The sequence below is a fragment of the Uloborus diversus genome, chromosome 7 (assembly GCF_026930045.1).
Source record: "Uloborus diversus isolate 005 chromosome 7, Udiv.v.3.1, whole genome shotgun sequence".
NCBI lineage: Eukaryota > Metazoa > Arthropoda > Arachnida > Araneae > Uloboridae > Uloborus > Uloborus diversus.
This window is the reverse complement of record NC_072737.1, coordinates 147,676,498-147,692,883: the sequence shown is the minus strand read 5'-3', so window position 1 is coordinate 147,692,883 and position 16,386 is coordinate 147,676,498. Positions and strand designations below refer to the sequence as shown.

At 32.5% G+C, this 16,386-nt stretch overlaps 1 protein-coding gene across 3 annotated transcripts in view; it reads left to right on the top strand.

Moving 5' to 3' along the window:
- The window catches only part of LOC129225866 (adenosine 5'-monophosphoramidase HINT2-like), a 28,175-nt gene extending 15,181 nt beyond the window's left edge, over positions 1-12,994 (top strand). For all 3 annotated transcript variants that reach the window (XM_054860389.1, XM_054860388.1, XM_054860390.1), the window contains exons 3-5: positions 7,460-7,564; positions 9,856-9,928; positions 12,752-12,994. In XM_054860389.1, coding sequence (XP_054716364.1) covers positions 7,460-7,564; positions 9,856-9,928; positions 12,752-12,843 — 270 coding nt within the window. In that variant the 3' untranslated portion in view covers positions 12,844-12,994. The remainder of the gene's footprint in view (positions 1-7,459; positions 7,565-9,855; positions 9,929-12,751) is intronic.
- Positions 12,995-16,386: the final 3,392 nt, after the last annotated feature.

Here is a 16,386-nt window from a genome sequence, read left to right as displayed (position 1 = left end):
CTTAAATTTTCCAAAATGAATGTTTTTGTAAACAAGTGCAAGGTTCTATTTATTAATTTTTTTTATGAAAGTAGTAAAAACTAACACACCCCCCCCCTCACTTTTTGTACTTTAAAACTTTGGGACAGTGGTGGCCACCAAGTTTTTTAGGTCTGGATTATTTTGCTTTAATGACCAAATATTTCTAAATCAAATATATATTTTACTGGGTGTCCTTGAAAGTCATGGGAAATCGTGGATTTCAACTATGATCGAATTTGGTACTGAAAAGTCAGGATTTTCAGGGGGGGAAAATGGTCAAAAAGTATCATATCAGAGATTTTTCTGAAAAAAAACCATACAGTATACATTTAAATTTTTAATTTGCATACATTTAAATTTTTACCTGAACACTTTTTTCTAGAAAAGAAAAGGAAATTCACAATAATTTCTTTTTCACAAAAATAAAGAAAATTAACAAAAACTATTTTGCTTTTTCACATAATTTTCACATAACAGGGACTTAAAAAATGAAACCTTGATTGACCCCTGATATTACAGTGTGACATGCTGACATGTGACTTTGATTTCAGCATAGCACATGTTTCAACAACTTATAAAACTTTAAGTTTGGCTTTTACTGCATTGTCAAGTGATAACATAATTAGAACAGAACTTTTATTCACGAATTTCATTCTAGAGCACAGCTTGCCCATCGCAGTATCGGATCATGCAAAATCTTTCATTAAAAATTAGATTAGTGACACAACTATTTTAAGAAAGATTTGTGTTCATCTACAAAAAGTTTCGTCTATTTTTTTTTTTTTTTTTTTTTTTTTTAAGAAGTATGCCTTAATATGTTATTTAGTACAAATTACAGTTTTACGCTCTTTTACTGTTTGTAAAATTGATTTTGTGTGTATTTTTAGACTTATTTATGCGTATGTATTGCACTTATGTCAGTGTAATTACATGTTTTTAATCGAATAGTAATATTGCATTTTGAAAAAAAATGTCATACTGGCGTTCTTTGTTATCGAAATTCCTGTATATCCTTTTTTTTTTCAAAATATTCCTATATTTCGAAAAATTCCTATATTGTTTTCAGAAAATTCCTATATTTTCCATCAAATTCCTATATTTTTTCCAGAAAATTCCTATATTTTCCTATATTTTTGTTGGCAAATGTCACTTCTATCCCTGAATAAAGTATAGAACTACTAATTTAACAAACAATATGGAGATTTTGGAGCGTCACACTGACACCGTTGCAGCTGAACTATAAATGATAAAGTATCTTCGAGAAACGGTACTATTTAGATTTGTAGAAAACTTTGTCTTTTTTTGCTTTAACCTATACTAATATTATAAAGAGAGAGGGCAGATTTTTGTGTGTTTATATGTTCCAGGTAATCTCTGGAACCACTGCACCTATTTGAAAAATTCCTTCACTATATGAAAAGTGCTTTCTTACTGAGTGACATAGGCTACAATTTGAAAAAATCCAATAAATAGTTCTTTTTACTTCCTTTTACAAACGAGCTGATGTGTGCATCACATGACTTCCTTTTACTCCAATTTAATGTCATTTTCCCATTATTGGCAATTTTAATGTGATTCAATCATAGACTAATAATAAGAGTAGACCGAGCTTTCTCATTCTTGCTGATAAAGAAAATTGGTTCATAGATGTATCATGTGACTAGTGGAAGGGCTTGGCGAAGACTTTGGCAGCATGGTTGCTAGATGGCAGCATTATCTATAGTTTGGCACTCGACATGTATTTTAAGACAATGTGTTTTCATTAAAAAAAACTTCCAGGTGCAGAGATTGAACTGTTTTTCTTTTAGTTATGCATTATTTTGACATTAGTAATAGTTTTTGATCAGTTTTCGGTAACTTTTATTTCATTTGGAGCTGTCAGCGTTGGCGTGAACGAAATGCCGTAAACGTTTTGCGTTAACGCAAAAATGTACTAATCGGTATCTTAAATTGAAACTGTAGGTAAAAATCTTACCGTTTGCTGATTCCTCTTGGTCGCTTGCATCTTTTATTGCTTAGAGAGTTATTGAAATTGACTAAAGAAAATGCACAATACTATCCAAACGAAAAACTCACTATATTAACAAAATATTTACAACTTAGAATAACAAATTTACAAATCGGACTCCATAAAAGATCATTCTTCCGTGTTCCATCAATTCTATTTATTTTATTTCGCGCTGGCGTTGATCGTCTGCTACGATTAACGCCCGCTGTTGCTAGGATATCCACCAGTCCAGGGGCGTAGCTAAGGGGGGGGTTTTGGGGACAAAACCCCCCCCGAAAAGTTAGTCTCAAAAAAAAAGAGAAAAAGAAGAGAGAAGAGAAAGAAAAAAAAAGAAGAAAAGGAAAAAAATTCCAAGCGATTATACATATATATATATATATATATACAGGCCCGGACTGACCATAGACTTGATCGGGACTTTTCCCAGTGCGCCCTCTCGAAAGGCGCCCTTCTGTTCTTTTCTTATTTTCCAAAACAATGTTTTAGCAAAATGGGAATAAATTATGTGGAACCAAGAAGTGATTTTGCATGAGAATATTTTCACATGCAAAAGCAATGTTCTTCTTATTTATATAAAAGTTCCCTTTTATTACCCTCATAAAGGCAATTAATCCCCTCTCCTTTCGTAAACGGTCTGCTCCCAGGGCATCGTTTGTGGCTTATCTTTTGCTCCAAGTTTCAGTTCTGAGGACAAAAGCGGACCCATGGTGTTTCCCCTTCCCCAATAAAAAAGGGATAGAAAGTGACAGCACATATCTATGGTCAAGAATACGAGAATGGTTTGATTTATTGACTGTACTTAAGTTTGCTGTAAAAGAGCGTATAGCATGACTCTCTATTCTGCTAACGATCATAAGTGCAATAGAAGGAAGTAAGAAGACAAATAATGTTAATTTTTGAAATCTGCGCATTAAAAATAGTGTAATTTCGAAATAAGTCGCATAAAAGCAATATTTTAGTGGATGGATGAACACGATGACAGATGTCGCCTTTTTTGTCGCTTCACAAAAAAACTATTAGGACAGGACTGTACGGTGATTCCTATATTTTTGAGTCAAGGCAACCTTTTTGGAACTAAGATTTTCGCATGGCGCCCTTCCCAAAATAAAAGTATCACTTGTAACTGAGAGTGCTGAGGTGTGCACAAAGAAAAGGGGTCATGGCATAGCCTTCGGCATTGAAATTGTTAGGGGTTAACTTAAGATATTTTTTAAATCTCATTTTGGGGGGCACGTTTTCGGCAGGGGGTGCGTGTAGCATTTGGAGGAGGTTCGTCATTGTCCTGGCGGTGGGGGTTTGTCGCCCTTATCTAAAAAAGTTACAATACTAGCTTTAAAATATTAATATTTGAATTCCTGCATAAAATCATTATATATTATTACATTTTATGCTGCCTTTATATCATTTTCGGAAGTTTTTTGATCTCTGTTTTCCCTTAGATGACGCTCGATTCCGCCCCCCCCCCCTCGCTATCCTGCTGACTTGTGGAGGTTATTATTAATAAACTTTGCAACAAGGAAACAATGCAATTAATTATAAGCGAAACGAAGTTTGAGTTTGAAGAAGGAATGTATAACGATGTTGTTAACAAGAAAAACGCAAAGCCTATTACTATTTGACGTCGCGAAGGGGGGGGGGGGGGCTGTTCGCCTAGGGTTTGACTGTCTGGGGGGTGATACCCAAAGTGGAATTGCAAGTTTTGGAGAAAAAAAAATGAAGATGAAATGCATTTTTAAGACAGAAGACTTAATTTCAAAATTTTACAGGGGGTGGGACCGCCCGGATTACTACTATACATATTACTATACTCAGAATTAGGTTCATATTGTCAATACTTAGACCTAGTAGTGACCTCTTATAACAAAATATTGAAAACCCATTATCTTTCCCTGTGTGTAACATACGTTTGAGGTAATTATGGGGCCAACAATTTCACAGACCCCCTTACTTTTTTGATCTTTCGACGCATATATGCGTCTAGGGCAAGTTACATAAAAAGCATTCATAGTTTGTATTTGCCTTTTTGTATATTATTCCACATAAAATTTTGTTTTTCACAAATACTTCTGTTTCTAAAAATTGTAAGATTTTCATGTTTACATAGAATTGAAAAACTTTTTTTTTTTGTGTGTGTTTAGAGGGAGAGGGGGGTGGGGTGACACATCACTAATTACCGCTCTGAGTTTCACCCATGCTAGGTACGCCACTGGTATTAGAAATACTCTAGATATTACTTATGTTTTATTTATAAAAAATATGTATTGTAAACGTTAAGAAAAATACATGATATTTTAACTCATTTTCATGGTAGCAGTTACTTTATGGCATACATAAGCCGATTTCATTACAAATGCATAATTCGTATCAAATTTGACGTTTGAGATGCAAAAAGCAAAAAAAAAAAAAAAAAAAAAACAATAGTATAGCTACTATAAGAACAGCAGAAATGTGTAAACATAACTCGAATAATGTTTTGATTTTGGGGACTGAAATTAATTAATCACTAGTGTCATGTCTCATGTTATATCCACACTAAATTCTTCATCAAATTATAATATTTCTTGATTTACCCAATTTGTAAAATCAAGTTTTCCCTTCATGACTGAATGCCTTTTTTGTATTGCTATTCATCCAAAAACATACCTTTTTTTTAAGTACATTTATAGAGAACTAGTAATGGCCTGATATTCATTACCACTCGCTCCTACTCTCAAAATAATTGCATAACTAAAATACTTTAAAAGAGCACCATGCAGAGATGCAAAGATTTTTAACAATCCAAAGGAAAAAATTTACAAATGAAATGATATTTTTAATTTATTCTTTTTGAGTTTTGAACTTTAGCACAATAAATAAAGTGGAAAAAAAATATTTTAAAACAGCCTTTGAAAACAGACAACAGTTTGAAACGTTATGTATATCTCTTTTTAATTTTAAATTGCAGAAGCATTTTGTCGAAAATGACAAACTAGCATATGCAGGGACAAAAAAAAAAAAAAAAAAAAACTGGCCATGAATATCGATCGCACGGAGCAAACCTCTCAACATAAGGAATCGACAAATTCATGTAACAAAATGACAGCATCATGTTTTAAAACAACAGCAGATACCAGTGAAAAAAATTCAATCGACAACACACACTCAAAAAAAAAAAAAAAGCATTACTGCAAGAGATGTTGTTATTTAATGCTATTGAACTAGTGAATGATGCATGATGCATTTCAGAAGAAAGACGAACAAGCAATGAGTTTTCGGAAGAAGTATCTGTTGAGAAACATTTAGCAAAACTTCTCATTCTTCGAAACTAGAAATTATTCCCCCCCCAACCGCCCCCCGACGTTATTCAAATTATCAGGGGGTATTTTGGTGGTCTTTCCTCTCTTTTTTAGGTGGGGGGCTCTTTCTGGGGGGTAATCATTAATATTTAAGGAGATGTGCCAACACTCTTTGGGGGGAGGGGGGAGGTCTCTCCTACTATTTTTGAACTTGCAAAAAGTATGACTTCTTGTTTGGACATTTTCTGCAACAAAAAAGGTCTTCAAAAGCTTCTCAATCATTTTTTATCCTTTTATAAAGTCCGCACTAAATCTTAATTTCTTAGATATTATGGAGGCTCAGTCGGCGCCCTTCAACTCAGCTTTCCCGCGCCCTGTCGACCACCCAGTCCGGCCCTGTATATATATATATATATATATATATATATATATATATACATATATATATATATACATATATACATGCATATATATACATATATATATATACATATATATATATATACATATATACATGCATATATATACATATATATATATATATATACATATATATACATATATACATGCATATATATACATATATATATATATATATATATATATATATATATATATATATATATATATATATACATATATACATGCATATATATACATATATATATATATATATATACATATATATACATATATACATGCATATATATACATATATATATATATATATATATATATATATATATAAATAAGTAACCCCCCCCCCCCCGAAAGTCGGGTCTAGCTACGCCACTGCACCAGTCACATGGTTTGGTTTATGAGCAGCAAAAGGGTTGCCATAGCTCGGTCTACTCTTATTATTAGTCTATGGATTCAATAGTTTACTCTCTGAAAAAAGATCTCTCTTTTTCCAAAATATGATTTTAGTCGATAAAGAGAAGGCATTTCTAAATTTCTAGGAAACTTAAAAGGGGATGGTTAAAAAAAAAATGCCGTGCACGAACTTTAACATCAAGTTAATTTTAAGCCAAATTTGCACTTTTCTTCATTTGGTTTATTATTTTTCACCAATGGGAGGGGTTTAACCCCTAAAACCCTCCCCTTGGACACGGCTCTGTACTTTTACATATCTACTGATTTATTACGTTTGATTTTAATGTCTGATGGTCTTAGTTGATTTGATGATATAAATTCCATCAATGATTTCATATTGCATTCAAATGTGACTTTGTCAAAGCTCCTAACAACTTAATAACATAATCTAAAATGAAATGTTAGTTATGAAGTCTCCACCGCAGTGTTCATTACAACTACAATAGGAAGGTACAAATGAAAGGGTTTACAAGTGTCCTTTTGGATTTAACAGAGCGTGTAGAAGGGGAAGATAAAGCATCGCCTTTCCCCCCTTGAGATCAGAGGGAAAGTGAGAATTAATTTAATGGCATGGTCTTTTTCGAAGTAGTTTTTGTCTGGCAGTTTTCTACATGCAAGTCCGCCTTGAGGGTGTTTCAACCAAACGTGACATTACGTGCAAAAACATGAATCGGTTAAAAAATCAAATATGTTTGTGTCATCTGAAGTAACAAATTGTTTTACATCCCCTTTTTGTACTGCTAATTTTTATTAAAATACATAAGGTGTCACATGCAGGACAAAATGGCCATTTTCCGTGGAATAGCCCATAACTATGCAAATTTTTTAACTGCTGCATTCTATCTTTTCCTTATTATTTTTATTTTTTTTTAGTTTATTTTAGTCTACACCCCCTTTTTTTTTTTGCTTTCAAACGAGTGGTCTTATTAGTTTGCCTTTTATGAGTATGAGTGATTCTCCCAAAACCTACCAATATCATGCTCGGAATAATAAAATAATTGCTTGGACCAGAAAGTTCTTTTAAATTTTTAACCATGTTTCAATGTATATCCTTTCATATTAAAAAGATAACTCATTTTTTTCCTAAGAAAATTTTTAAATTGCCAGAAAGTCATTCTCTTGGTCCCTCTGAATCTTTTTCTCAAACATACTTAAATTATTTTAAAATTTTATATTAAAAACCAACAATATATTTATTTCTTTATGGATTGTGTTTATTGCTTGTTGAATTACCAATTATTACTTTATAGCATAATCTTTTTTTCCATTTCTTTCTTCTTAGTGCATGGCATTCAGAGATGTAGCACCTCAGGCTCCAGTACATTTTTTGGTGATACCTAGAAAAGTTATTCCTTCCTTGAGTGATGCTCAAGATGAAGATACTGAGGTAATGTTTTTTCCCCATCTTTAACTTGTCACCTTTTAAAAAATTAGTTGTTTAGTAGTGCATTATAACTTAATAATGAATTTATTATTTTATGTTTTATACATCATTACTCTATATACTGCATGAAAAGAGTAACTCAAAGCATTAAAAAAATATTGTTACAAATTCTGTAAATAGGATTTTTTTTAAAGATTAATTTGTTGCAATCTAGCTAAATTTGGCATTTATTCTATTAGTTTTCCTCCAAAATTATCTTAGTAAAACCTTTAAATAGTTTCTTATAATGAATAAACATCCCCCTTATATTTGAATGAAGTATATGGTCCCCCATTTCTGACTGATAAGATTTGTGAATGATTACAGTGATGTGGATCGGGTAAATACCCAGCGGGTAGGTAAATATTTTTTGGGTATTTACCCAAAGCCCAAGTAAATACTCCAAAACTGAGTATTTTACAAAAAAGTGCAAAAAGTGAATAGGACATTTCTTTTTAAAAATCTAAATATGAAATAATTGGTAAAACTGATACATGCATATGTATTACACACAGGGCCGGATTTAGGGGAGGGCAGGCGGGGCTACTGCCCCGGGGCCTCCACAACAAAGGGACCCCCACAATAAAATTTTTACAAAATATCCCAACTTTCACGGGTCGAAAATATCGGATATATACATATATATATCAAAGTATCGGATATTTTCGAAAATATGATCTTTTCGAACCCTGATTAGGGGCCTCCACTCCTTCGTTGCCCCGGGGCCTCCACACTTCCAAATCCAGCCCTGATTACACAATTTATAATATTTTTTATTGAAAGACTCGATGAAATTATGAAAGGAACATATTGTGAACCAAAGAACCTTTCTTTTCAATGAATGAACTTAAGGATTTCAAAATCACAATCTAGGTTAGTCATATCTAAAAAAAAAAGGAAGCATGAGGGATGTTTGGGTGAATAAACTGAGAAGTATATATATTTTAGGATGGGCCGAAAAAACTTTTTTTGGAAATCTGTTTTTGGATAGTGTGGAAAAGTTGCTATATGGCTCTGTTATCACACTCAAAATATTTCGTTAGATTTGTTTAATATTTAGCCGGCTCTATTTGGCCTTGAAAAATTGAAAATAAGGGCAAAAATGTATTTTTTTTTTTTTCAAAAAAGGTGGGAGGGGGAGAGGGGTTTCAAAAAATTAATAAATTTGAAACTAGTTCCAGTAAACAGTAGAAGTATCAGTCAGTGAATCTATTGTAACCCTCAAAGACTTTTATACATTTCGTCGTAAAATTTGGAGGAAGCTCCACGCATCTTTTCTATAAGTGTTACTAAAATATGCTTAAAATTGCGAATTTTGACTTAACTTTTGGAATGTGTTTTGTTGAGGCTCTGAATTACTTTTTTTTCTTCTGCAAGAAAAAAAAGAAGGAAAAAAAAATAATATGTTTATTTTCTTTTTTATTAAAATCTTATCAAAATACTTTTGATTCTTTAATGTGTCAACTATTTCCTATAAAAAAGGTCGGCAGAAAGTGTAGTTACGCCACTGAGTATAGTGAAGGTTTCACTCAATTTATCTGACTATAAACAATATACTAACCCTTTGTGGCACACTGCTTTGCTTGAGGCCAAAAATCATTTAATTTGTTTTCTGACCACTATTGAGAGATTGAGACCACTGTGTTAGTTGACTGGAAATAAAAATAAAAATGGCAGCTCCAAACTAAGGGGGGCCATCTTGCCTCAATGGGTTAGTTAAGTTAGGCAAGTGTCTCATTTTGCCTCTTTCTTTGTATCTGCTACATCCAGGGGCATATACAGACTACCATTTTAGGGGGGTCATGCTGAAGAATACCCCCCCCCTTGAACGAATCTATGGTTTTGTGTACGAAAAATTTCTGAAACTGCTTGTGTGTTAATAAAAAGCACCAAGTTGGCCAGGAATAAGACACCCAATACTGTAAAAACGCTACAAATTAATTTCATAAGTAATGAAAAGGGGTAGTAGTTCAAATATTTACTTTCAAATATAATGAATGAATTGAAAAGACTACTGAATACAGACGGATACAATTGCCGCTGGATTAGAGGGGTGGGGGTGGGGGTCAAGACCCCCCTTCCATGATCCTCCCCTTGTATGCGCCACTGGTTTCATGATGCAATCAAAATGAGCAAGTGTATTATCTCTTTAAAAAGTTGATGTTTGTTTTCATAAATTTAAAATTATATGTAGACTTAAAATTCATAATTTATCTTCTCTCTCTTGTTTCTTTTTTCTTTTTTTTTTTTTGCAGCTTTTAGGTCATTTATTGCAAGTTGCTAGAAAGGTTGCTGAAAGAGAAGATTTGTCTAATGGTTATAGAGTTGGTAAGTGTTTTACCTAAAACTTAAAAAAATATTTAATATCTCAAATCTGACATAAAAGCATCCTTTAATTTGCATACTTTGCTGAAGTGAAATTAAAAAAAAAAGCATATAAATGTCTACTGCTAGCATTGTTTTTCGGAGCATATTTGAGGGGGGTGCCGAAAGGACTCTGACCCTTCCCAAAATAAATTTAAAACTAATAAATATTTTTTCAAGCTTAAATTTGGAGAGTTCTCATAATATTAGTCTTAGGCAGCTCCCAAAATGAATTCCAAAAAGCGCTCCTGTTATGTACCACTTATCTAATGATACTAAGCAGAGGCATCGTTTGGGACCGAAAAGTGGGAGGGGGGGAACAAAAAAAAAGACAGCTAAAAGCTATAGGATTTTTAGCGGCAGTAAAAAAAAAAATATTGCTGCTGCTGATTTTGAAAGTACATGAGTGATAATTGATGTAAATCTAACAGCTTAACTTACGTTTTCTTAAGTTTTGGTGAGTTATGTATTCAATAACTTTCCCCTAGAAACACTCAGACATGAATTAGACTTCCATTATTTACCTCCAAAGTATTTTGAGCCGTCACAAACACTGGGTAATAATTTAACTAAGCAAGTATGACTTGTTTAAGTAAGACAATTGATTTACTAATATCTAAACAATGAATCTATAAACTAAAAGTTACTGCTTGCGCTAAATAACGTTTTGTAAACAGGTATACAAAGTAAAACAAATAATTATGATCTGAAAATTTTGACACTTCTGCTTTTTTTATAATTTTTAGTTTTAGTTTCTAAATTAAAAAATAAAATAAATAAACTATAAAAAATGAGGTGGCGGTTGCCTCCCCCCCCCCTGAAACACCGCCACTGATACTAAGCAAGTGCTGAATTTTGCTGCATTCAAGGGAAAGATTGACTATAGTTAGGGCAAACCTAAACTGGCAGCATTATGAAAGCTACACATATCTTAATTACATCATTACAATGCTGCCAAGTTAGGTTTTCCCCAACTGAAGACGTAAAAAAAGAGGCAACATCAATTATGTGTTTGGCCTGGACAAGAACAAATTAGCACCAAACAAGCAGCAAATGTGAATATTATTGGTTTGCTTTTTTCCTGTTCCAGACAACTGTTTTTGTTTTGCTAATGACGGATCCCTGTTAGTGTTGCCAGATTTAAGAACAGTAAATATGGGACAGGCTTCTAGGAGTGAAGGGAGGTAAGAATATTTTTGAGGTTCATGGCAATTACTGGATATGGTGTATTTTTAAGGGGTGCTTAATGACGTAGAAGCAGGGTTGGCAAAAACCCGGGTTTTTTTTAAAAAGCCAAAAAAACCCCCAACTAAAGCTGGGTTTTTTAAAAGAAATGTGGGTTTTTTTGTCTTTTTTTAGGGAAAATGTAGGGTACTTGTAGCATATTGTAGCGTAAGTAAATGAACAAAGCACAAAAATTGTCTTGGGGTAAAAAAAGCTGGAAAACTAGTTAAAATTCAGCGTTTTCTGAAGAAGAGTATGAAAGACGACGAAACCCAAGAATGGTGAAGTTTCAGATTTTTAGTTTCCATGATTACCAACAGTTAAGGCAAAATTACTTCTTGAGTGATAAAATATATTGTTCGTTTTTAATTACTACTTTTTTTTTTTTGCATTTTACTTTATTGTATTTAATTTTTTTATGCAAAAATACTGTAGAACCTCAAGTAGTTTAAATCCCTATTTACTGAATTCCAGCTTAATCAAGACATTTCTTTGAATTTTATGTTGCCTGTTTTTCTATTTCTGTGTACAGATTAAGAAATATTAAACTTTTTTGTAAGATAATGAAAATACTGTACATCCTACTCTGTTTTCTGTCCGACCATTTGTAAAACCTGTTAATTTCTAAAAAAAATATAACTTGTTAATTCGAAATTTGTGACGTGTCGGGTTGCAGAAAATAATTCACATGAAAGCCTTTTAGCTTGAGTAGTTTCCTCTGTACAATCTACAAATATCAAGAAAACCAGACGTGACAGGACTTAGTCAAGATAATTTGAGTTATTTATTGACCAGTTAAAGATAAAAGTTAAATATATATCTTTTAAATCTTTGAAGTATTTTTAATGCCGTTAAGAGTTAAGAAATACTATTAAAGTTCAAAATTCATTTTTTATGTCCATTGTCTGTGGTGAAGAACAAATAAAATAGAAGTTTAAATTGTAAAAGTATTTAAATTAATTACTTTTTTAAAAAACTTCTCAAAAAATTTAAAAAACCCAAAAGTGGGCTAAATAATGGGTTTTTTAAATGGGTTTTTTCAAAAAAAACCCATTGGGTCCAACCCAATTGGGTCCAATCCGGCCAACCCTGCGTAGAAGGTCTCTTCTTGATAAATTTAAAAAATTCAATCGTAACAAAGCATTAAACCTTACAAAATGTTCGCCGATCAAAGTATAAAATTTGCTTTCATTGGGATTGATGACACATGCACAGAGATATATTTCCAACATTAGTCGGCTCCTCGTGGTCTACCACCAAAACAAAAACCAAATTAAAATGAAAATAATTTTTGCGTTTATTGCCACATGATTTTCGTATTGCTTTTTATTTCATATTTTTGTTTTACTTTTTTTTCCCCTGAAAATATTGTCTCGTTTTGTAAAATATTTTTTGCTAGAATATGGGACTGTAGCAGTTCCATATGGAAGCTTCCCGGGATGTGGGACAATTTTTCAAAATACGGGACTGTCCCTTGAAATCCGAGATGTCTGGCAACCCTTATCCCTGTAAATAATAGCTTTCATGCTTATTTCCGTGACTTAATGCATCGTTAATTTTCAGTAATCAACAATGGAAAAGATGGTTCCCAATCTGTTTATCATTTGCATATACATGTTCTGGGAGGAAGACAAATGCTGTGGCCTCCAGGTTAAATTTTACATATCACATATGCATCTGGTTCATACAATGCCGTGAAAAATGACAGATAAAATACAATTGCTTTGAAGAGATAAAGCAGTTCAAAATACAATGTAAAATTACATTCAAGGTATGAAATACTGTATATTTTTAAATAAAATTGTATCTTTTTCTAATTTAACCGTGTCTGTTGTTCTACTTTTTTCTTTTTGATGACGTTACACCATGCAATAATTTTTATGTTAAAAATTAGGAATTATTTTTCTTTCTATAGCAGCGGTTCCCAACCGATGGTTCGCGAGAGGTTTTCAGGTAGTTCGAAAAAAAAATATTGTAATGGCGGAGTTTTAACATGCCTGTTTCGGATGAACTCTCATGTTCAAGTGGTTTCAAGCAAATTTTGCTCCTTTCTTATTCATTTGTCTCTCGTACATTCTATACTCTTAGCATGAAAACAATACTTGATGAAAACATTTCATAGAACATATGCAAGCGTCTCAAATATTTTGATGTTTAGTTCCTTTACCATTTGAGTCTGACAAAGAGCTATTGCTGTATATTTATTGTGAGCCCAAAATGCATAGAAGTGAGATCATGCTGTTGTTTGTTGCTATAATTTTCACACTGCATAGACTACAATTTACTTCAAGCTTAACTGTCAAAAAAGAGAAAAAATGGCTAGCAACCCAAAAATACCACAGAAAGTATGAAAAATTAATTACTTTAGAAAATTTTCGTGGGTGAAAGTTTAGCAGTGAGGTTTACACAGAAAAAAAAATCAATGGAATTTAACCATGCAACTTAATTTGTGCTATATGTAAATAAGGAATTCATGAAATTTGTGTAGAAAATTTCTTTTGTAGTAAGTGAGCTTAAAAATATTTGTTTCGTTAAAAATTACCTTTTGTATAAAAATTAGAGCAAATGTGTATATTGAAAAATAGACGCTTCTATTATTTTTTAATGTCTGCATTTTACTCCGCACTTATAGCATAATTACAAGAAAATTTTTCAGCAATCAAACGATTGATGTGCACAGTATATCCTTATCAAACAGCTAGGCTCGTAGTCCTTCCATTACTTTCATTAGACAGAAGGGGATGACAGTTACAGTAGAGTCTCAAAAATCCGAGTCTTGAAAGTTTGAGGTTCCGCTTAATCCAAGGTGCTTCATTCATATTTAAAATTTAATTTTTTAGTCGCGCAAAAAATATTTTCATTAATATCTGAAAATAGAAATTTTGCTTCTGTAAAACTAAGTAACTTCCAACAGGAAATAAGTAAAAGACATTGCGAAGTTTGTTTCAACAACTCCTAAAGAGACACGAAATATTCTACTACAAGATATGTATTAAAAGATGCCTTGGAGATAATAACTTGATACGCAAAATTGACATTGAATTTTCGGCAAAGAAGGTGTTAAAATCCCTTCTGGAGTATCTGATTGCAATAAGAAAGTAGGTGCACAACTCGATGCCACATGAGTTTCAAAAAGGAAAATTTTCATAACTAACCGTTTTTGTGATATGCAAGATACATCTCGTACATACGCACTCTGATAGATACAGAAAACTTGTCGAAATGGTATCGAGCGCAGTCAAAATGCATGTTTTGGTTGCTGAAAACAGCGCACATAAATACCCACTGATATCGTGAAAAACTAAAATCATAATTCGTTTAGATGCCATTAAAGTGTAAATTTACGTTGAAATTTGAGTAATAAATTTTGCTTGAAGAAAATACTTCTTTTTCTTTGCAGAAGGAAGGAAAACGTGTCCCTCCTATGTCGTCCGAATAGTGTCAATTTTCATTCTGGAAGAATTTTACGGATAATCCGAGTTTTCAGTAATCCAAGATGACATGAGCCCCAATTAACTCGGATTTTCGAGACTGTACTGTACTTGAATATAACTTACCCAGCCTAACTTGTAATGAACTACATTTAATTTATACTAATAAATATATTTATTTATAAAAGTTCAATTTTTAATGTTTATTTAAAGTGAGCTGTGATAGTAATCTGAGGGCTTTAAAAAATATATAAGTTAATTAAAGCTCTATAATTTAGAACTGAGAGGTTCATTACGACAAATTGTCATTCAACTGGACAATTTACCCCTCTTTCTTTTAGTTTGTTAAATTCTTATGAAGTCATGTATTGTTATCATACTCTTATTGCTTGAAATAAATTGCAATTTAATTTTCTTGCATGTATAATAGGGTGGATCGAAAAAAACGAAATTTTGAATCTTAATTTGGAATACCTGCCAAAAGCTGTGCACGTGTAAGCATAACACACATGTAAAATATTATCAAGTTTGAACAACTCTTTGAGGGTCCTACCAAGGCTTGAATTTCTCCAAAAATAGGAAAAAAGGTCAATTTTCCAAAATTTTTATGAAAATACTAGTGTTTAAAATTTTTATTATAATACGGTTAAAATGCTTCCTTTGAACACTCTTTTCATGTATCTTCACAATTATTTACAGTCACTGCACCATTAAGTTCGCACATAAACCGTTAAGTTACGCGAAATTTACCAAAAACTGACTTTTTTTAAGCTTTTTTGCACATTGCAATATTTCTTCTTTTAAAGACCAGTTTTCTTTTTTACAACGCCAATTCATGAATGCAGTTTCAAACGGAAGTGAAGTTAGCTTTATTACATTAACAGCGCAGCATCCACTAAAAACAGGTGGCTGCATTTCGAGTTCCATTTTACCTTTGCCATCTGCCGAGCCACATGTATTAAGCATAAATTTATTATTCATTTTACATTAAAAGTAAACTGTCAAAATGATTTAGTTGTATTAACTAAAAAAAAAAACACAGAGAGAAATGCATTGGTTAAAGAATGTATATTTACTCACACACAGTCGCTCTGACATATAAGCATCAATATTTCACAAAATGAGGGACTTGAAAAGTATCAGTTAGTTAAAGCCACAGAAAATAGTCAGTTCGTCACATCTATTCATGAAACCTCTTTGAAATCATTTTTTGATTCAAACGATGACATGATACTTTGAGATTTGATTTTTGCTTTTATGAAGCCATCTCTTGCCAATTGACTAATCACAAACAAAGAAGCTTCTGTCACCATATTAGCATAGCGTTCCACCACCTGAGTGTGACATAGGAACTAAATGAACGCACAATTGGCGTTGGTGTTTTCAATATATTGTTGAAGACTTTCATTAGATATGCCAGCTAAAATAGGAGAGGGGTGGCAGTTGTTGCACATTCTTGCTGGTTCATAACCTCAGAGTAGTCTGATGCATTAAAGTTAATCCTTGAATTATAGAATTCTCTTATTTCTTCATGAACAGAAGCCACTTGTCTGGCCTTCAAAATCTTCGCAAAGCCAGTTCTCTGATGTACTTCGTTCATCAGTGATCAATGTTAAGAGAATATTTTCCAGGTGGCAAAAATAGGCATTTCGTTGAATGACAGGATCAATAATTTTTTCAGATTTTCACTTACGTAACGAGATGCTGTAATAACACTGATGAGAAACAGCAAAGTTTTGTTTCAATTCCAGAAGAAGAAAAATTTGC